Below are 22,868 nucleotides of genomic sequence, written 5' to 3'. Positions count from 1 at the left end.
CCCCCCTTTTTTTTTTTAAATCATAATATAATAAAAAGAAAGAGTGTTCCTTTAGTATGTTTATTGTTTATTTATACATATCTCTAATTGTTAAAAATCTATCAATTTAAAGAAAGACGTATTTGCATTTAAGTTCACAGCTTAAAATTGTTAAAAAAAAAAGGAAAAAAGTTCACACCATAATTAATTCCTTTACAGTCATACATTAAGTGATCATTTTCAAAATTATATATTATAAATACTTTAGTTAAAAAGATAAAAGTGAACAATTTTAGATTTTCCATAGAAAACTTTAAAAAATTATAATTAATTTTGATTTTTAATTCAAATTTCCTATCTGCGATGTTCTTATAAGGAATGTCTTTAGAAGATTTGTTAACAAGGTCTTTTTTTATTAAAAAAAAAACATAGAAATTGAAGTTTGAGATGTTTCCACACACCAACTTCATGATGATAAAGCCTTTTTGTACGTGCAAAGTTAATCAAATCACCATTATCAAAAGAAGTGCATTAACCATTAGACCTCAAATAGTGTTATTGTACATCCAAAATACAATACAACGTTACACAATGAATAACGAAGTACCATACCCATGTAATTTTGGATTGCCTAAATATGTACCAAAACTACATTATTTCACCCTAATACAAGTACCATAGTCTTTCCAAATTTTTCCTTAAGAGAATATAATATGGAGTAATGATACTGTATTTTCTTTTTATCATATGGTACACACACAGGTATGACTAATCATATGTGCTCCATAATCACCTAATAATAAATTTATAGTTTTACAATGCAACAAATTTATAGAACCATAGGCTTAACTGGATCAGCATCTGCAACCTTTGATGTCTTGGATTTCTTGGTATCTGTTGGCTCAACACCTAACCATTTTTTTATGAGTTCAAAGACTCTCTCGTGTCGTAGTAATTCGCGGTGAGCAGCAGCTACTCCCACCCTTGCAATGGCTTCAAGTCCATCAGCCTAATCAAAACAAAACTAGTCAAATTCATGACATGAAACCTTCATAAATATTTTTTACTAGCATCTAAATCACACAATTATTAGCATTCATATAGAGACATTCTTGCATGCTTCTAAACATATTAAATGCACGTTCCAAGAACAAACATCTACAACCATTCATTACAGCAGTGTGCAAAGCAGTTAGCTACAGATTACAGTTGAGTGAACATGCAGAACGCCTGAGAGATCAAAGAAATACCTTGGCTGATTCAGAAGGAACTGTTCCATCTCCATCCACATAAGAATATTCCGGCTGAAAATATCGAAAAAGTTTTTCATATATACAAGTGCATGCACAAAACCCTCCTAGGAAATAAAACAGGACGATACAGAACTAAAATGGCTAAAGTTGCACCAGTCATTAGACCTCGTCTTATAAGTGACATAAAGTCCTGATAAACAAACATGACCAAACAATGCAAGGGCAATAACAAGTTCCGTTGTAACTACATACATGAAGGAAAAAGAGCAGCCTGCCCTAGAATCATGACCTCCTTATTCTTGTTGGTTAAAACCAAGAAAAAGAAACTGCTCCAAGGAAGAAAAAGAAAAAAAAAGGCATACAATCTTCTATCACCCAAACATATTTGAGTTCATTGTTGCATCATTATTTCATCAATAAAGACTGAGCTTCTACCAAATAATATCATAGTTTTCATTATGAACACTACTGAATAGTATGTCCTTCCTCATGACATTTATTGTTTATTCTAAAAAGAAACACCATGTAAAGGATATGAGTGTTAATTTTAGGATTATCATAATTGCTCAAGGCTCTTGACTGAGATATAAAACAGAATCAATGAAATACGTTTTATAATGAAATATAAACTCATTAGTAACCTCCACCTTTGTCATATAAGAGATCAAAATGGCTTACCATGGTGTGGCATATGTCAGTTAAGTCTTCTATTGGAGATTCTTTCGAACCATAACTGCATTAGACACAGACAGGTCAGGCAAAATCATTGTGCAAAGTTCTGACCGTTTGAGCATTGCATATTGCACATAAGATTATTATCCTCTTATGTGTCGAGGATGAGATTATTCTTCTCATAACGACTAAAATTATGATAGAAAGTTCTACTAGTAATATTTTATAAAGAAATAGTCGATTCTGACTAGTAAAATTCATAATATAAAATCCTGATATTGGAGCATAGTAAAGTCCAGATAAGAATTATAAACAGCCCAATATCAAGTTTGTACGAGATCCAGGTTCCACCTATGACCTAACTTTCTCGTCTCTCAACCTAAAACTTCATTTGCCTTGTTTATTGGTATTAACGAAAACAAAAATATTCATTTTTTCATGAGCAATTAATTCACATACCAACAATCAAAAGGTGTATCTAATGCTGTTCCATAAATGTTATAGAAGCTGAACCCATCTGGCAGTTTAGCATTGTTTATTACTTTTCGAGTTCCAGCAGCCCATTCGAGGATATCAAAGTTAAAAGGCAGTGATACCGTCTTCCCATCATATGTTAGCTGCAAAGAATAATATTGAAAAGTAACTTAGACAAGGATGGAGATTGGGTAGTATCATTTTCATACTGAACTGAAAATCCTTTTCTTGGTGTTAAGTATAAAATTCACACAATGTCATTTGCTTAGCCTTTTCTTGAGTTAGAACTACTGTTGAGAATAGGACCAAATTGAACCGGCTGGTTGAGTATTTCAACCTGAGATTGGTCTAAGCTCTGTTCATTTTCTATCTACCAACCATAATTGGCCTAAACTCTGCTCTGTTCACTTCCCTGCTCACAATGATATTTCTATTTCCATTTATCCATTATTCCACCATTCCATTTCATGCTTGATAAACATTTACTCTATTCTGGATATGAGAAATTAAAACTGCGGGAGGAATAAGATCTTAAAATAAAAGCAAATGGAAATCAAATGTGAAAATACTTGAGGATGCAAGAAGGCAGCAACCATGTGGAGAAAAGTGCAGATTAGCACCTCACTGTGCATCACTTAACAAAATTAAAGACAAGGAATTTATTTAACATTTGGATTTTGGAACTGTATATACCCATTCGTCTTACATTCATCAATCTGAAGAAAAGTGCAGATTAGTACCTCATTGTTCTTCAGTGCTTCATCGAATAAAGATGTACATTGGACTGGTCCATACGATTCCAAACTGATGTTGCTTTCCCCATCCTCCTTGGTTTGCTTTTGCCAAACATGAATTTCTGGTTGCTTTTTCCATTTATAATCCGGATTTGCCATCATCTCATAAATTGATGGACATTCAACTAGCTAACATGGTAAGAAAGTTTATCTCAAATCTTCGGAAAATGTTACAAAAAGAGCATGAAAATTGTGACGGTTTTGCAAGTATAGTTGGATACTTTTCTGAGTTTGTCAGGAAAAACTATCCCAGGATTAAATTCAAACAGACAAAGATTCTGACGGTACAAATCACTTGAGATCAAGAATTTACCAATTGATGCATAGTCCACCTTGATACGAAAAAATAGCTTTCAAAGCCATCAACAAACTCAAGTCCAGTTAATAAAGTATCATTGATGCATCCAGGGGCTCCTGTTCATGAGGAACGTAAAATCCGGAAGGTTACGGAATCAAGAAAAGAGGAAAATAAGAGTATATAGGGAAAAAAATGCTAAGCCCATGACCCAGAGTATGGGAATTTTTACAACCAACTGTATTCTTTTGTAACTTTCATCATCACATACTATATTTATACTCTGGACCATAAATAAAAAAAGTCATACCAAAGAACATAATGAACTAAAGAAAAAAACGAAGCTTTGAAGTGAAAAATCAAGATAATTTAGCCTTAGCATTATCACTTCATAAATTTGAAGAAATGCATTATTGTCAAGAAATTATGCAGCATGGACTACCATATGTACGACTTTCAAGATGGGCGAGTTTCTGCCTAAATGAGTGTTTATAGAGTAATCAAAATATTTGATAGCACAACAAAAATATATGAAATGTTAGAAGATGTGAGTTTAGTTCCACACATCCAAATACCCAATTAAGATTCCGATTTATTGTGTAGTATTAAGCAATAAGCAATAAGTATGACCTACTTGCAGGATAAGAAGAGCATAAAAAAAAAAGACAGAGGAATTACCTTGAAAAGGACAAGCCAAGCAAATCCACTTATTCACATATTTGACAAAATCCTGCCAAAACAATGTCCAAACTCACTGGTAAGTATTTTCAAACTACATGGGATAACTTTCTTCTCTAACTCTATGCAATATATCGTATAAATAGCATGAGTTTTGTAAGCGCACATCACGGTGAAGAGACAAGAAACACAGGATCATGATTCCTCCCATAGAATGGGAAATCAAGTTAACTTTCCTTCCACCAGAGGCTTTGTAAGCAGTTTCCAACTTGGCTTTAAGGCCATCCATCAGCTTGTCAATTCTGCCAACACCAACAAAAATAAGGCACATAGTTAATTCTTTTAAACTCATTTGTTAACCAAATTTGTTGGCATAGTGATCAAGGCATGACGTGGCCCCCCGGAGAACCAATGTTGTGCTCCGGAAGCAAACACCAATTAGGAGAGTGATCCTAACTACACACAAAAGGGGATTAGTTTCCTTCCTTGATAATTGAAAGGTGGAATACCCTTGGGAAACCACTAAACAAATAAATAAATCACTGATTAAACTTGATATTATGCTGAAGGGGCCGAGCAATTTACCTATTGCTTTGCCTGAAGTCATAACCATAACCAAACAATGTGGTTCCTTTCTTGTAGCCACACCCAACAAGCATGTCAATCATATCATGGAAATGATACACCTCTGTCAAATGTATACATTTCGTAAACTGCAACAACATTACAATACATAACAGCAGAAAATCAAATCAAATCACTTACTTAAAATTCCCAAAAATAACAAAAAATAAAACAGTCTGTGTTGAACTGTTGATTATTGGTTTAATCAATTAACAATTGAATAAATTACCAAGGATGGATCTAGAATATCAATCGCATAGAGGCCATGATCATCTTCAGGGACCACAATATCAGATTTCTGGTCAAGTGTTTCAGTGTAACCTGAAAAGTTGAACACAATCTGACTCGAATCAGAACTAATCAAGTTTATCAAACTCTGGAGTCACCTCACTCACTCTGGAGCTTGATAACAAAGTTAGTTAGAGTTAGTTAGAGAACCTGTGTCGGGGTTGTAAACGGACCAGATCTTCTTGCGGAACTCCAAGTCAGCGAGGAAGAACCTAACCCAGACTCTGGTGGTGAAGCCGAACTTCTTGGGCTTGGAGTTGAGAATGGAGCCTCCCATGCCGGAGACAAGAAGCACGGGGTCGCGATCCGCCGGCTCGTCGTCGTCGGTGTTCCGGTCACCGAAACAGGGACACAGCGTCATCGGCATGGGAATGAATGGGTTTTAGTGAGCTCAGAACTGAAACTGGAAATGAAAATGGAGCATGCACCACCAACCAACCAACAACCAGAACCAGTAGTGAGTGTTGTTATACTCTAGACTCGAGTATTCTATTCTGCAACTACTTGTATTCTTCTGCAATTAAAACACGTTTCATTCCATAAAATTATGATATCTCTGCTTCACTTTTCAATAAATAATGTAGTTCAACAATATTTTTTTCACTGTATTTAACTTTTTATATATTTCGTATGTATTTCAGTGTTTCTGTTGCTTGTTGCTCAACAGACAAGACGAGATTAAGTGGATAAGTTAACTAATTACTCAATTAATCTAATTTAGTTTTGGATGTTTAACTTGTATATGAAATTTTGAATCCATATTAATTAATTTCTTCTTTCACTACAAATATTAATCTCAAATATTTCTTATTCCAAAATGTCCCTCTGCCATTCATTTTCGCCAGGACCATCCGGTCTTTAACGGAAAAAAAAAAAAAGAAAGAATGATTTTGTTATTGAAATAATTTTTTAAATTTAGTACTAATGAGTAAAAATTAAAATAATAATAGGAAACTTAAAAAAATATTGGTTAGAAACTTGTTTTTTCTTTTTTTTTTTAAATTTAATATTTATTCATTTATTATTTTATTTACAAATTGTTTGTTGAAAAATTAGTTTATCGTAAAAACCGATATTTATATAATTTTTTATTTTTTTTTACTAGAATATTTCTTTTTGCTATAACTTTGAGAACTTATTTAATGTTTTATTTTCAGTAAATCAAAATATTTCTTTTATTCTAGATAAATTAATATAAAAATATTTAGTTTTAGTATATTGATAATATAAAAAATTTGACGTAGTTATTTAATTAAATTTATGTATATAGATGATTTTTTAAATAATAAATTAAAAAATCAATTATTTAGTTAATGTGGCAATACAAGATTAATAAATGTGTAAATTTTTTTATATTGTCAATTCATAAAAATTAAATTCTAAAAAGAAATAAAAAAATATTTAAAGAAAAACTAAAACTATATCATATATATGTTACCTGAAAATGATTTGAGGTCTTGGATATACTTTAAAAACTAAGATAATATTAAAATTAGTCTTTAAAAAATGTCCTTTTCTTAAATTCTTTTTTAAAATATTTTATTAATCAAATTAGTTTAAAATTATAAATTAATTATTTTTGTCTTTCAGTCACGTAATTTTTGTCAATAATTAATAAAATATAATTGTTGTACAACTCACATCGTACATAATACATAGTATATCTAATTAGATACTTAACAAATATATTTATAAAAATTTATCAATTTAATGTCGTTATATTATATTAGGATTTATATAATTAAAAAAATAGACTAAATTAATAGATTTTTATAGATATATTTATTTAGTATCTAATTGGATGTGTTAAGTATTATATATACTACCAGTTAACGTTTTATATCATTAATCGTTGACGAAAATTATTAATTGAGTGATAAAATGATAAAAAAATAATTAATTTATAATTTTTAAAAAATTAATTTAATTGATAAAATTTTTTAAAAATAAATTTAAAAAATAAATTTATTTTTTAAAAACTATTTTCACCATTAATCCTATGTAATAGTTTAGGGTTCGATAATATACATATGTCATATGTGAGTCTAATTAAAATACTATTTAATATAATAGATATAAATAATGAATTAATTAACATGGTATTTAATACTAAAATTGATTACATCTAATATGATTTTTTAAAAATATCAATTAAAAATTATTTATTAAAAGGTACTTAATTTATTCACAATTTATTCTCTTTTCTTAGTTAAATTCTAGTAAAAAAAAAAAAGAAGAATTTTTTATTAATTTCAAATAATATTAACAATAATTGAAAAATAATAAAATATTTGATTGATAGTCATACATTGATAGATGGTGATTGGTCAGTTAACCGATTATTTTTATTTGGTTAGGTTTGAGATTGTTAACAGCAAATTTTGGCATTAAACTTTAAAGTCTCTTCTCTCGTCTATTATTCGATCTCTTTTAAATCGGAAATGATGGATCTCTCCATTTTTTTTGTCATTAAAAAGAATAAAATATAATCTTTTATTTTTAATTTTATTAAATATCATCCAGTTTTTTTTCACCACTCACCTTTTAAATCTGGATGCTTCTTCTTTCCAAATGGATATATATGGACAAGTGCCCAAGTGCGTGTGTTTCTACGACTTTTACGTGTAATCCATCAACCAATAATTCGCACTATTTTTGCCATAATCCATTCTTTTCATGTTTTCGGAGTCTCATCTTTCTCCATCAATTACGATAATGTGCTATTTACGCATCAAATTTTCATAATTGATGACTAAGATATTGTTAAATAATAAATATATTGAATAAATGAATTTTTTAAATTATTAAAAAGGTGTTTTTTTGTGAAAATAAAGTGCAACTAACTAGTTAACGAATTATAATTTAGATGACATAATTTTTTTATATTCATTTAGAAGTTATAAATTTAAATTTTTTTTATTTTTAGTAAAAAAAAAACGGTGCAACTAAGTATTATTATATATCCTTTTACCAAATATGTATATGTATTAATACCATTTATCGTACTTATTCTAAAGACTCACATACAATTATGTTAATATAAAATTGATAATTAAAAATTATTAAATAATAATTTAAATATTAATTTTATATAAAAATAATTACATATAAATTTTTACTAATTATTTAGTCATCATTCATCAAACAGATAAATATTGTCCCAGCTCAAAATTACTAGTAATAAATTGCATGAAAGTAGAAAAATAAAGAAAAAATTAAACCGTGGTAGAGCATGACAACAATCACAATAATAAGAAAAGCTCCTCTAGATAATAAGAAAAACTATAAAGAATAAATAATAAATTATTGTTAAATTTATAGTTTTTATCATATATAAAATGTTATTAAATTCTTTTGTTTTATTTTATAAAAATTTAGTCCATAATAAAATGACTAATAATGAGATTGTTGAAAAAATTATGTCAAAGTCAAAATTCAAATAATGAATATTATATATATTATTTGTGTATTTTTTATATTTTTAATTTTAGAATTTAAAATAATTAATAAAAAATGAAATAAAATAAAAATACATGTTTTATATCATAAAAAATATACAAATAAAATATATAAAAAATAATATAAATACTACTTTTCGTTAGAAAAACCCTAATTCTATACAGTAAAAGTAAAATATATAATAAAATATTCAGCCACGTGCCTACGGCTTACCTTAATATTATAAAAATGTAGCAACGTGTATTGTTATTATACACACTCATGAATTTTCTCGTACAAATAAATAAATGTGCAAGCATCTAAGGGGTATATCCTTTAGCAATTGGTGATGGCAGAAATGCAGAATGGCACCAAGAGACATCATTGGTATATTCTCCTACCACGTCCATTTTAATTTTCTTTTTTTCCAAATTGTGACATTGACAATAACTTAGGCTTAATTGCAAGTAAACTCCGACAAATTTGTGTTCATGTTCTTTACTTGTACATTTAAAGTCAAATATTTTTATTTTAGTATTGAATTCGACTTAGTGTTTTGATATATGGGAACACATAAAAAATTAAAGATGATAAATTGAGTGTTGGCATCAATATCTATAAGAAAATAAGTGTTGGGAAATAGAATAAAAATTAACAACATTGGATAAAATGTCAATTCGGTCATCAATATATTTTTCTAAAAAGAAAATTAATCGGTCTGTTTTTTCTTCATAATCAGCCAACTACAACTTATTTCTATTTTCCGTTTGTGGTTGGGCTTTATATTTGTTGTAGATCAATATTTTGGTCTAGATTTGCTTTGGGTCATTTGATTATTACTAAAATAAAGAGGTCCCTCAAAGAGGGCAAAGTAGGCATCCCAAAATATGAGGATCTGGTCTCTGTGTTTGAGTTCAAGTTCAAGAGCTGAGGCCCAGACCAAAAAAAAATTCTACGGCTAAGAAGCAGCCAAATTTAAGAATGACCAACCCTTGACCCAAAAACAAATTGACCAACCCTCTGACCAAAAAAAGAAATGACCAACCCAACCCCCGCCACATGCTACTGTAAAAAGTAAAAACATATTTTACAAGGTGAAAATTCAGGTGCAGTCGACTTCACATGAAATTGATAGTTGAGGTTCGTTAGAAAGCTGTTAGATAAAATTTAGTTAAATCAGTCAAATTATTTAACGACTCTCAATTATCAACTTCATGCGAAGTCGACTGCACCTGAGTTTTCACCATTTTACAATGATCATGGTTAATGATTCTAGAGGAACTTGTTTATCACGTTCAATATTCATCTTGTAGTTTCGCTTTTAGTCTAGTAGATCAATAATTAATTTCTTACGAATCAGAATTCTATTTAAGAGTCTAACCAATAAATTATTATATACACAAAATAATACTTATTTAAATAAATAAATATATTAATTATTTGATCAACTCAAATTAAAATGTATGCCAAAAGCTTCGAAAGTAAGATATATCATATATGACATATTTCAGGTTTTAGGGTTTGTTATCGTAGTTTGCTATGGTGCTGAGAGGAAGATTCTTCAGCAGCTGAGGATGCTGCCTGTCTAAACCTGGTCGAGCCAGCTGTCCTGTTAACATATTAAACTCCTCTGTATGTGCCGCAGGTGAGGGCAGCTAGGGGTGCACAGACCCGGCCCGGCCCGAAGGCCCGGCCCGGTCCCGAACATTTTAGGGGCTAATTTGGTGTGATTTCATCGGGTTTAGGGCCCGGTAAGGGTCTCAAAAATAGACCCGATCATTATTTCGGGTCGGGTCCGGGTCATAGCTCGGGTCACCCGAAGTCGGCCCGGTGGCCCGGTCATCATACACAATTAATATTTTGTGTTATTAGTGATGGATCATGACTATTCTTATGTGGAATTTAAGTATTGTAAACCTTAATATTTTGTGTTATTAGTCATTATAAGACTATAAGTTAATGTTTTATGTTTAGAATGCATAAGACTTTAGACTAATGCATAATATTATGTTATTTGTATTGATTTAAATATTTGGTATTATTAGACAATATTAGTATTGATTGTGGTTTTGCTTTAATATTGATTGTGGTTATGCTTTAATTTTAAAGAAGGGTTGGTTTTTATTATATTTTTCTAAGTGAATTTTACCATGTTAAATAATGGTTGGAGTCTTGGAAATTTGGATATTTTTACATGTTAGCTTACAAGAAGGTATTAACGTAATGTAATATTAACGGCCCGGTTTCACCCGGTTTTTACCCGCTATAATTGTGACCCGAAAGTGTATTGGTTTCATCGGGTCTAGGGTCGGGTTCGGGTCTAATAAATAGACCCGGTATATATTTCGGGTCGGGTCTGGGTCCTATCAAACCCGGCTTCACCCGGCCCATGTGCACCCCTAAGGGCAGCTATTGCAGGCACGGGTCTCACAATTCAAAAAGACTTTTTAGAAATGGAGGTTGTTAACAACTCAGTTAAGATTTATTAATAAGTTAATTAATTGGAAAATAAAAATAATGTGATAGAGTAGTTTTTTTGTTTTCACATTCACACTTCAGTCCGTGGACCAAATTAGATGGGCCTGGGGAAGTTTAAGGTAATGGGCGAGAGATGGACTGCAAATGTTAACCGTTTAGATTCAAATGATCCAGTTGGTTAATGTTTTTAAAACCCAAAAAGAAAAAAGAGGGCCTAACCTGAAGGAACCTTCTACCCCCAGTCATTTGTGGAGCCAACCCCCGTTCTGCTAAGACGCAAATTGGTACCAAACCAATTTCCCTAGCCCTACCCTCCGGAGCACTCCTGATGTTCGCCGGCCGTCCGTGAAGGTAGGTTGCCGTCGTGATCCAGCCCTGCAACCCCTGTTCGGTGACGGATCATGGCTGCTTCGTGGAGCGCAGCGTCCGTTGTCTCTGCATCTGGAGGTGATTTTCAGGAAGGGTCCGTTTGGTTGCCGTCGTTGGGTTCCCCTCTGCCTTCAGCGGTCGGCTCGGTTCCCATTCTTTGCCGCCATCGATCGATCGGCCTTCACCAGTCGCGTAAGTCGCTGTTGAACGTTGGAGGTCGCCTAAGCGTTTGCGCGGAAGCCACGTTGCTCTCCCCCGACGGCTGGGTCGACACCGCGAGCCACCCCCGCATGTGGTACTGGTAGCTTATGTCGCCTCCGTGAGTTTCCCAAACCCGCCACCCGACATTACACCCACGCAGCACCAATACCCTGCTTCAACGTCGACAACTTCCAATTAGCAACACAAGAGGTAACAGTTTGATTTGGTAGTTGATTCGTTCGAACACTAGGGAGGCCGAGCTTAAGCACTTCCGAGCAAGTCGTCAACCGGGAGGAAGAGCTTTACGTCGGCCAAGGTCAAACACCGCGGCGGGAATACCTGCAAAAGATACTCCGACGCTCAAGTTAGTAATAATCTCAGAGAAAAGAGAGAGAGTAATTAAGTGAGAGTGAAATAAGTGAATATGAGAACTGATAGTGGAACCTGATTTTAGCCGAGACTATTAGTCCGGATTTATAGGGATTGTTTTACCGTTTTCATATGGATAAGTCCTAGTTTATAGGTTGGTTATGATATTCTGTTTAGGTGCTATAAACCAGCTGAGCACGTTTCTTATTTTCAGCTGGGTGATGCTGCTTCGGTCCTGATCACGTGCTGAGCTTTTCGGACGGCTGATACGGGACCGAGCTTTATGATGCACGTGCCGAGCTTACTGTGCAACCGAGGATAAGGGTGACGTATCATAACCCCCAAGCTTGCCTTGGTGTGGACAGGACTAAGGCGAGCTTTCGGACCAAGAATACTGTAATCCTCGGTTGCCGAGTTTCGTTTGTCGCCTATGGTCCTTGTAGCCCCCGAGCTCGGCTTAGTTCTGCTGAGAATGCAGAACGTTTTTAAATGGCTTCAAATTTTGCGCCATTGATGTGATTGATGTGAAAACCGCTCCGCTTCTCTAGGCACCCCTGTCCATTGGATTCTGCAGTGGATTTAATGTCTCCCTCTTTTTTGCCACTCTGAATTAAATGTATAGGGTGAGTAACCGTTTCTTTTGTGTGACTTATGTTACTTGTACATTCTTTTTCTTTTCCAACTACTGTATTGTGGGATTAAGGTCATTTTCTTCTCCGTGTCTGAAAAATGAGCAAGCAAGGTCAGTGTTGACTCTTTTCTTCTTTTGTCTTCATCTTCTTGCTTTTTTCTTTCCTTGTTTCTGATGGAGAAATATAATGTGGGTAGTTTGTATGACTGGGTTGACGTTAGAGTAAGAGAACGCAAGTCCCAATTTGATGATGAAGAATCTGTGAAGCTATTGGGGTCGGGTTTTTGGGTTAGGCCTGGTAATAATATTAGGGTTGAGTTGTTACCTTGTGGTAAGGAGGATCGTGTTTGTGACCGACTAGATGATTGGTCTTATTTTTATATGTATAGTTGCCTTTTTACTGAACTGGGGGTGAAGCTTCCTTTCACTGAGTTTGAGTGTGGGGTTCTGTACTGGCTGAATTGTGCCCCGACGCAACTTCACCCTAACTCTTGGGGCTTTGTTCGGGCGTTTGAGGTATTGATGGAGCTGTTAGACCGTTTGCCATCTCTTAGGCTATTTTTCTCTTTATTTCAGGCGAAAGGGGTGAATAGGGGTTTGTGGGTGAATCTTAGTAATTATCCTCGTCGGGCAGTGTTTGGTCTGTACAAATCTTCATTTAAGGACTTTAAATCGATGTTTGTTAAAGTTAGGAGTGTGCCTGAGGAGTTTCCTTTTTACCTGAACGAGCATTTAGTTGAAAGGTTTCCTTTATTTTGGTGTGCCGAGCCTTACCAGGCCCTGGATGTAGATGATAGGTTACTGGAAGATGATATTGTTATGGATTTCTTGTTTAAGTCTCTGGGTCCAAAGGGTTTGTTGTCAGTTGCCGAGATGTTGAAGTGGGATACCAATAGGCAGGCTGTTTATGATCATATAGGTAATTGTGTTTTGTTATGTTTGTTTTTTTGTCTCTGTCTTTCTTTGTTTTATCTGAGCTGGTTGTTTGCAATGTTGCAGCTGAGAGGGCTCCTGCGATTACCACTGCCGGGTTGAAGTCTTATTTCAATCAGCGTAGGAAAAGCGAGAGAGAAGTTTCATCTAACGTGGGGAAAGGGCCTGCTGCTGTGGTAGCCCAGTATGGTCCTGGGCCGAGGTCTAAACGAAAGAGAGGTCAAGCTAAGGGTAGTCTTGCCGAGGTATTGGATGGTAAGGGAGAGTCATCGCTGATACTTCAAGCGGTTGAGTCTACGTATGAATCGCAGAAGAGACTTCACGGGTATGATGAGAATGAGCATGGCCGATCCTTATGGGCGAAGCTCTATCCTTTTGGTGTTATGGCTGATGAACTTTGCTGTTTTCCGGGCGATATGAAAATGATTGATGAGGTGGGCCGTGCTGGCGTCAGTCGATTTCTTCAGGTATGACTTAACTGTATGTTTTTGCTGAGTGTTCCTTTATGATGTTGTTTGCTTACTGAGTTGTTTTTCCTCTAGGTTATTGGTGCTCGGGTCGTCGCCATTGGTCGGTCTCATGAGCTCGCCTTAGAGCGGGAGAAAAAAGAAGCTACACATCTGGAGGAGTTGTCTGAAATTATCCAGAAAAAAGATGATAAAATTGTTGAGCTGTCTTCCTCCATTGAGAAGAGAGAGCTTAAATTTGCTGAGGAGCGGAAACTGCACGAGGCTTCTTTGAAGAACACGAAGTCTGAGGTCGATCGGTTGTCTACTCGGATCAAAGAGTTAGAAGGCGGGGTTTATAAGGCCTTTGCCCAAGGGTTTGACCGCGCTGTTTCTCAAGTCAAGGTGTTGTATCCCGAGGCTGATCCTTCAAAGCTCGATGTTATGAAGGTTGTTGTTAATGGAGAACTTATGGAAGATGAAGGTGCTGCTGGAAGTGAGAGTGAGGGATCCAGCATAGGTGATAAGATAGAGTAGTTTTTTAGTATTTGTCTTGTTAATGCTTGTAGTATCTTTGGAGCTTGTTGCTATTTTGTTTTTGAACTTTTTTCTGAATGTTTAACAGTGATGTTTTGTGTTCCGAGTATATAGCTCGGTTTGAAACAAATAGCTTTGATTAATGTGATATATATTTTGGTTAGACTATAGTGGTGTGCCGTTATGAGAAAATGACTGTTTTGTGTTTACTGACGGTGGTTGAAACCACTCTTTGTTTGATTGATCTGTTGATTAGGATAGTAGAGGCTTTAATGTACTGTTTTGATGATCCCTTAGGATTCGATCGAAATAACTTGTTTGTTGTATTTACATGTGCTTCTCCGAGTATTATTATCGGAATGCGCGCGTTGTTCTCCGAGTATAAAGCTCGGATTAATTTTAAATATTCATTTGTTAGAATGCGTGGTAGGGACCAATGTAGAAAATGTTAGTATGTACTTGTCCGAGTATTATGCTCGGCATGCGCATGTTGAATTCCGAGTATGAAGCTCGGATTAGTATGTTCGTTGGGAAAAGCTTTGACTTGTTTTTGTGGTGGAGGTTTTCCGAGGAATAAGCTCGGCTCGTGATGTTAGGGTTCCGAGGATTATGCTCGGATTATTTGAAGTGTTTACTAACTGAAATGTATGCTAACTGTCAAAATGAGAACCGTTTTGATTGCACATTAAGTTGTATGGGTACAATGATTTGTTGCGTCCGGCCTCGTTAAAACCCTCTCCAAGTAAAACCCATGTATTTTGGGAGAAAACCTTCGGATGGAAAAAAGAGTACCATCATTCGCAAATTACAGACTACATCATGACTGATATTTCCTTAGGGAGGAGATGTTCCATGTCCCTGGAAGTTGATCTCCTTGAAGGGTTTCGAGCTTGTAAGCCCCCTTTCCGAGATTTTGGAGTACTCGGAAAGGCCCTTCCCAGTTTGCCGCCAATTTGGCGTGTGCCGGAGGTTTCCGGGCTTCTTTTGTGCGTCTGAGTACGAGGTCTCCATTGTTGAAAGACCTATGAACTACTTTTTTGTTGTGTCTCTGCTCTAGGTATTGTTTTCTGGCTCGCTGCTTTATGGCGGAAATGTCTCTTTCTTCTTCTACAAGGTCCAATTCGGCTGTCCGAGCTTGTAGGTTATTAGATTGATCATACAGCTCGGTCCTTAATGTTGGGACACTGACCTCTACTGGAATAAGTGCTTTCGCGCCATATACCAATTTGAAAGGAGTCTCTCCTGTGGTAGATTGAATGCTGGTATTGTAACTCCATAGAATTTCTGGAATGAGGTCGGCCCATTCTCCCTTAGCGTCACCGAGCTTTTTCTTTAATCCCTGCAAGATAATTCTGTTAGCTGATTCAACTTGTCCGTTAGTTTGCGGGTGCTCTACTGAGCTGAAATGATGTTTGATGTTAAAGTTTGTTAGAAAGGCAGCGAGCTTATGATCTGTAAATTATTTCCCGTTATCCGAGATTATCTCTCTTAGGATACCGTATCTGCATATGATATTTTTCCATAAAAAAGATCGTACTTTTTCTGCCGTTATGTGTGCTAGTGGCTGTGTCTCTATCCACTTAGAGAAATAATCTATTGAAACCAAAAGGAACTTTACCTGGCCTGGCGCTTTCGGGAAAGGTCCGAGGATATCTAATCCCCACCTATCGAAAGGCCAGCTTACCTCTATGGTATGGAGTTCTTCGGCCGGGGTCTCCGAGAGGGTGGCGTGCTTTTGACAATTATCACATGCCTTGACTTTGGAGATGCAGTCCCGTTTTATTGTCGGCCAAAAATATCCTGTTCGCAGGATCTTTGCTGCTAAAGCTCGGCCGCCAATATGGTTGCCGCAGACTCCTTCATGTGTTTCGGCCATGACATCCTCGGCCTCCTCCCAGCTGATGCATTTAAGGAGTGGTCGGGAGTGTCCTCGTCTGTACAAAGTGTTTATTAGCACTGTATAGAAGCTTGCTCTTCTTCGGAAGAGCGGCAAGTTCGGCTCGTCATTTGGCATAGTGCCTGTGTTGATGTAATCAAGAAAAGGTGTTCGCCAATCTGGGACCTGTGTAATACTCAGAATTGTATCCTGCTCAAAACTTGGTTTGTCAAGTGTTAGCTGGGACAGTGCCGATGTGTTTTCGGCTTGCCGAGTTGTGGCTAACTTAGATAACACATCGGCCCTGGTGTTTTGTTCTCGGTTTACATGAATAATATCAAATTCTTTAAATTTTGAAATTAGATCCTTTGTTATGAGCCAATATTTCTCTAACAAAGGATCTTTTACCTGGAATTCGCCCTTTATTTGATGTACCACTAACGAAGAATCGCAGTAGGCTGTTATTCGAGGTATTTGCAGTTGTAGGGCGAGCTTTAGTCCAGCGAGTAGGGCCTCATATTCTGCCTGATTGTTACTTGTGTTAAAGCGGAATTGTAGTGATTGCTCGGCCACCACTTTATCTCCTTCCTTTAGTAGAATTCCTGCTCCACTGCCCTCTTTGTTTGACGCTCCATCCACATGCATGCTCCAACTGACCTCTGTATATTATGTATCGTTAGTTATTTCTGATATGAAGTCGGCTAGCACCTGTGACTTTAGTGTCTTTCTTGGTTCGTATTGAATATCGAACTCAGAGAGCTCGATCTCCCATTTTATTAGTCTACCGGCGAGCTCGGGTCTGGTTAGTATCTGCCTTAGCGGTTGGTCTGTTCGTACTATGATTGTGTGGCTCTGGAAGTAGTGTCGCAGTCTTCTTGCCGTGGTGACTAGAGCCAGCGCCAATTGTTCTATCTTCGGGTACCTTGTTTCTGTTGGTTGTAGCACCCTGCTGATGAAGTATACTGGGTTTTGCTTTCTTCCTGTTTCTATTACTAATACCGAGCTTATAGCGTGGTTAGATACTGATAGGTATAAACACAATGGCTTACCTGTCTCTGGTTTTTGGAGGATTGGTGGTGATGTTAGGTTCTGTTTGAGCTCGGTAAAAGAGTTCTCACATTCGTCTGTCCAGGTGAACTTCTTGCCTTTAGAGAATGTCTGAAAGAAATGATAAGATCGGTTTGCCACTGCTGGTAGGAAACGAGATAAGGCAGCTATTCGTCCTGCTAGTTGTTGGACTTCTTTTATCGTCTTTGGGCTTGTCATGTTCAGTATGGCTTTACATTTTTCTGGGTTGGCTTCGATGCCTCGTGAGGTTAGCATGAATCCGAGGAATTTCCCTCCTTGGACTCCGAAAGCACATTTGTCCGGATTAAGTCTCATGTTGTATGCTCGGATTTGTCTGAATATTTCTACCAAGTCATCACAGTGTGACCCTTGTGCTGGTGTTTTTGCTACCATATCATCTACATAGACTTCCATATTCCGGCTTATCTGCTGTTGGAATACTTTGTCCATTAACCGTTGATATGTAGCACCTGCATTCTTTAAGCCAAAAGACATTACCTTGTAAAAAAAATTTCCATGTTCTGTTATAAAAGCCGTTTTGCTTTGGTCTTCTGGGTGCATCAGAATCTGGTTATAGCCAGAGTATGCATCCATAAAACTCAAAGCTTTGAAACCAGAGGCGTTATCAACTAATTTATCAATGCAAGGCAATGGGTATGCATCTTTAGGACATGCTTTATTTAAGTTTGTAAAGTCGACGCACATGCGCCATTTACCTGAACTCTTCCTTACCATTACTACGTTGGACAACCATGTGGTGAAGCGAATTTCTCTGATAAAACCTGCATTGAGGAGCTTCTGGGTTTCTTCGAGTGCTGCTTGTCTTTTCTCCTCTCCGAGGTTTCTTTTCTTCTGTGCAATTGGTCGGATTGTTTTGTCAATTGCTAGCTTGTGGCAGATGACTTCTGGGTTTATCCCGTGCATGTCATCTGGTGTCCATGCGAAAAGGTCGGCGTTCTTACGCAGTATGTGAATGAGTCTTGCTCGGTCTGCCCCTTCTAACGCTTCTCCAACATATGTGCATTGTTTCTCGTCTGCTGTTAATGTTACCTGTTGAAGATTGTCCATTGGCCGAGGTCTTTCACCGAGATCTTTCCTAGGGTCTAGGTCAGCCAGTGTCACAGAGTTGGCAGACGTGTGGATTGCTTGAACCTGGGGTCGAGCTTCCTGTTTTGTTTGGACTGGTTTTAGACCGGTGTTGTAGCATTGCCGAGCTTCTCGATGATCGGCGTACACCGTAGCGATCTTGTTTTCCTGCACTGGAAACTTGGCACACAGATGTAATGTGGACACCACTGCTCTGAATGTATTCAGGGCGGGTCTCCCAAGTATAATATTGTAAGGGCTGTAACAGTTTACTATTAGGTATTGAATATCAATTGACTTTGACATATGGATTTCTCCCATTGTGGTATTTAGCCATATATGTCCCATGATGGGGACTCTCTCTCCGGAGAACCCAATTAGCTCTCCGGAGGAAGGTTGTATCAATTTTTCAGATAATTTCATTTTTGTAAAGGTAGCGTAAAATAAAACATCAGCGCTACTACCTGGATCTAATAATGTCTTTCTTACCAACAGTTCTCCGATTTGGATTGAAATTACCACGGGGTCGTCGAGGTTAGGGCTTGCCGATTTGAAATCTGCTTGGTTGAAGGATATTGTGACATCTGATCCCTTGTCTTTCCTTGGTTGTATGGTTCCTTCGATTGCTAGCATTGCTCTGTAGCTTCGTTTCCTGGCCGACCTTGTCTCTCCTCCGCCTGCGAATCCTCCTGATATGTGGTTAATGACTCTTCTTGGTGGATCAGGAGTCGTCCTCTCTTTTTTGTCGTCGGCCTTTGCCTGCTCTATCCTGTCCGAGTTTCCTCCTCTGCCCTTCCGCGTCTCGATATATTTGTCCAAGAGCCCTTGGCGTGCTAGCCTTTCCAGGAGGTCCTTTGCGACGATGCAGTCATCCGTAGTGTGACCGAACTTTCGGTGGAAAGCACAATGCTTTGTCTTATCCACGAACCTTTGATCCTGGTAGTTCCCTGCTCGGGCTGGTGGCTTTATGATTCTGGCGTTGAGGATTTCTCTGATGATGTTTTCTCTTCTGGTATTGAATCTGGTGTATGTGTTGTACTTTGAAGCGGGTTTGGAAGGTTTCTTACTGTCCCTGTTGCCTGGCGATCTGAAAGTTCTTTCTTCGTCTTTCCGACTTGGTTGTTTGTCCGATTTTTGGGCTTCTCGGAGTTCTTCAATCTCCATTTGTCCTGCCGCCCTTTCTCGGAACTCCTCTAGCGTCTTCGGCTTTGTTATAGCGATGGTCTCCCGAAATTTGCCGGGCCTGAGACCGGCCTTCAGAGCGTGTAGGTGGACGGCTGGGTCCAAGTCCTGGATCTCCATAGTGGCATCCGCGAATCTGGTCATGTAGTCTTTCAGGCTCTCGTGCTGGCCTTGTTTGATGGTGTCGAGATAGTCCGATCCGTGTACGTAGATTCTTGACGCGGCAAAGTAATCGATGAATGATCTGGCAAGATCTTCGAAGGAGGAAATTGATCCTTCAGGGAGTTTAGAGAACCAGAGTAATGCAGCACCGTCGAGGTAGGTAGGGAATGCTCGGCAAAGGACGGGCTCGTTCTTAGGGCCGTTGAAAAACATCATTGATTGGAACTTCTTTATGTGGGCTCGGGGGTCGCCGAACCCTTTGTATGGCTCCAGTGCGGTTGGGAGAGTAAAGTTTTTTGGCATCTGATAATTTGTGATCTCTTCGGAGAAGGGGTTGTCGAGGGTGAGCTTCTCCTTTGGCGGGGCAATGTTCAAAGGGTCTGTAGCACCTTGAGCCGAGTTTTTGGAGCTTTCTCCATTGTTCTGCATAGACAACTCGGCTATTCTTCGTACTTCCGCCTGCAGCTCGGCAATTCGAGCCAGGAGGTCATCCTGTGAAAGTTGTGGACTTTCCTTGTCAGCCATGTTCGAGGATCGGGAATCCTGCAAAATAGGGTAGAAGACTAAACAAAGGAAAAAGTGGGGTTAGAAGTATCGGGCCCCACGGTGGGCGCCAAGTGATTCGTCCGAACACTAGGGAGGCCGAGCTTAAGCACTTCCGAGCAAGTCGTCAACCGGGAGGAAGAGCTTTACGTCGGCCAAGGTCAAACACCGCGACGGGAATACCTGCAAAAGATACTCCGACGCTCAAGTTAGTAATAATCTCAGAGAAGAGAGAGAGAGAGAGTAATTAAGTGAGAGTGAAATAAGTGAATATGAGAACTGATAGTGGAACCTGATTTTAGTCGAGACTATTAGTCCGGATTTATAGGAATTGTTTTACCGTTTTCATATGGATAAGTCCTAGTTTATAGGTTGGTTATAATATTCTGTTTAGGTGCTATAAACCAGCTGAGCACGTTTCTTATTTTCAGCTGGGTGATGCTGCTTCGGTCCTGATCACGTGCCGAGCTTTTCGGACGGCTGATACGGGACTTACTGTGCAACCGAGGATAAGGGTGACGTATCAGTAGTGGTTTGGACTTTCTTCATAGATAGAATTAAAGAATAAAACATATATGTTCTTTTCCCTTTGAAATTGATATTAAGCTCTGAATTTCGTAGTTTTGGAAACATGTGGCTGCACTGCAGGGGTTCGATGTATTCCTTTAACCGCATCTCTGGTTGGTTTTCTAATTTATAGCTTTTAGTTTTAGAAAGCTAGTAAGTTGAATGCATGTGAAGGTAGAATGAGTCGATCTTAGTTATCAGGAAATTGTAGCTGCACAAATAGCATCTTTGCGAAAAACATATTAGCATGATGATTCCACTTGCATCAGCTCCTTCCTGTGAGGTTTAACTGTAAATGTGAACTGGTTAATTTGGCAATTGTTCTTGTACTGTTGGTTTGGACCTATATTTAATTTTTTTTTTGTGATTCTCTTCATATGGAACTGGTAACGGGATAATGGGCAAAATTGTTGGGGTACAATTTTTTTTGTTAACGGATTGGATTGTTGTGTGGTAACCTGGTAGATTTTTTATTGAGGTCTTATTCTTGATTATTTGGGCAGTTATTGTTCCGGTTTAGGTGTTGTGTTTGAGATTATTGGGGGACTTTGGTGATCAGGAATTTATGGTATGTGTCTTGGTGTCTTTCTGTCAAAGCAGAGAAACAGTGCATTATTTTGTTGTTTTCATTTTTGTTTTGTTTCAGATATCAATTTTTTTCTCATCATTGCTCAAATTGTGGGTGCTGTTTTGCTGGTTTTGTTGTGTTTATTTTCCGTCGGAAATGCATTTTATGTGATGAATGCCGAAATTCTGAAGGGTTGGCGGCTGTTTATGTTTAGTTAATAGGAATCAACTATCTCTGATTGATTTTTAAATTCCGAACCTCGTTCTACTGCTTGTGTTGTCTGTGAAATCAATTTTGTGTTTGTGTTGCATTTTGTGAATGATCGGGTGAAGCATATAAGAACTTAGAATGAAAACTATGTCAATAGTATTACTCTGGTGGGTGTAGTCTCCCACAAGCTTGAATATACTTTTGAGGAGCGAATCGTCTCTGTTTTTTTATTAGCATATGTTTGGGCATTGCATTTCATTGTAATTTGTGAAGGAAGTCTCGTTAGCTTCCCCTCTCGAATAAACCCTCACAGCCCCTTCGTTGGAACTTTCACTTTCGTTTTCAATTTGAAGTAATATCTCTCGGTTGGTCTTCCCAAAATTTTCGGCATTTAATTACTTAACCCATGTAACCATATCTATTCCATGACTCTTTTATCCACGTGTACTAAATTTAAAACCAATTCACATACTAACAACAATCATGCCATCTTAGTGAAACCAACTGTAAACCTCATGGCCAATCATTCCTTTACAAATAATTCTATTCCATTTTATTATGCAATTATACCTTAATTGTTTTCGTTTATTATCATAAAAACCCCGGAAAAGGTTTAATTTTGAGTTGCTATTATTATGTATATTAATTATTATCTAAATAATGAACATAAGTCATTTATATAATTTATTTATAAAATACTGATACAACTGTTTAACTCTGTTCCTAATATATATATTCTAATTAAATAGTATGTTATAACATAATTAATTCTTAAAATCATGATGTTATACATGAAAAAAAAAGTAGTATATAAGACAAGTTTTATGAGATAAATTTAAACAACAATTTTTTTAATTGGTATCAATTATTTTCTACATAGCTATACGTATAAATGTTTTATTCACAATATTTCTGAGAAATATAAGACTTTTTTATTTAGATAATAAAAAATGTGAGACTTATACAATTAGATATATTAAACTATTAATGTATTAATAATTTTATAATAAAAATAAATTCTACTTTAGAACGTAGAATAATAATTTTTAATTTTTTCCTTTTGAAAAATATCGTCAAACACCCGTCCACTAAAGTTAATATTCATTTCATGATGTCTCTTTTAGAAATAATTTTTTGGATTTAAATT

The 22,868-nt window shown here is 36.7% G+C and overlaps 2 protein-coding genes across 2 annotated transcripts; one reads left to right on the top strand and one right to left on the bottom strand.

Moving 5' to 3' along the window:
• Window positions 1–495: 495 nt before the first annotated feature.
• On the bottom strand, window positions 496–5,628 carry LOC130976785 (phospholipase A(1) LCAT3). The gene is made up of 11 exons (XM_057901711.1): window positions 5,208–5,628; window positions 4,999–5,090; window positions 4,731–4,858; window positions 4,312–4,447; window positions 4,146–4,197; window positions 3,486–3,586; window positions 3,119–3,301; window positions 2,364–2,521; window positions 1,911–1,965; window positions 1,230–1,283; window positions 496–988 (listed from the first exon to the last, which is right to left on the bottom strand). The coding sequence occupies exons 1-11, from the start codon at window positions 5,422–5,424 to the stop codon at window positions 809–811; spliced, it is 1,356 nt and encodes a 451-aa protein (XP_057757694.1). The 5' UTR covers window positions 5,425–5,628; the 3' UTR covers window positions 496–808.
• Window positions 5,629–11,204: 5,576 nt separating this feature from the next.
• LOC130974251 (uncharacterized) lies at window positions 11,205–22,244 on the top strand. The gene is made up of 3 exons (XM_057899050.1): window positions 11,205–13,462; window positions 13,543–13,943; window positions 14,019–22,244. Exons 1-3 carry the CDS (start codon window positions 12,718–12,720, stop codon window positions 14,457–14,459), a joined length of 1,587 nt encoding a protein of 528 aa, XP_057755033.1. The 5' UTR covers window positions 11,205–12,717; the 3' UTR covers window positions 14,460–22,244.
• Window positions 22,245–22,868: the final 624 nt, after the last annotated feature.

Source organism: Arachis stenosperma, chromosome 4, assembly GCF_014773155.1.
Source record: "Arachis stenosperma cultivar V10309 chromosome 4, arast.V10309.gnm1.PFL2, whole genome shotgun sequence".
NCBI lineage: Eukaryota > Viridiplantae > Streptophyta > Magnoliopsida > Fabales > Fabaceae > Arachis > Arachis stenosperma.
The sequence above is the reverse complement of the archived record's forward strand: the minus strand, read 5'-3'. Positions and strand labels throughout refer to the sequence as shown.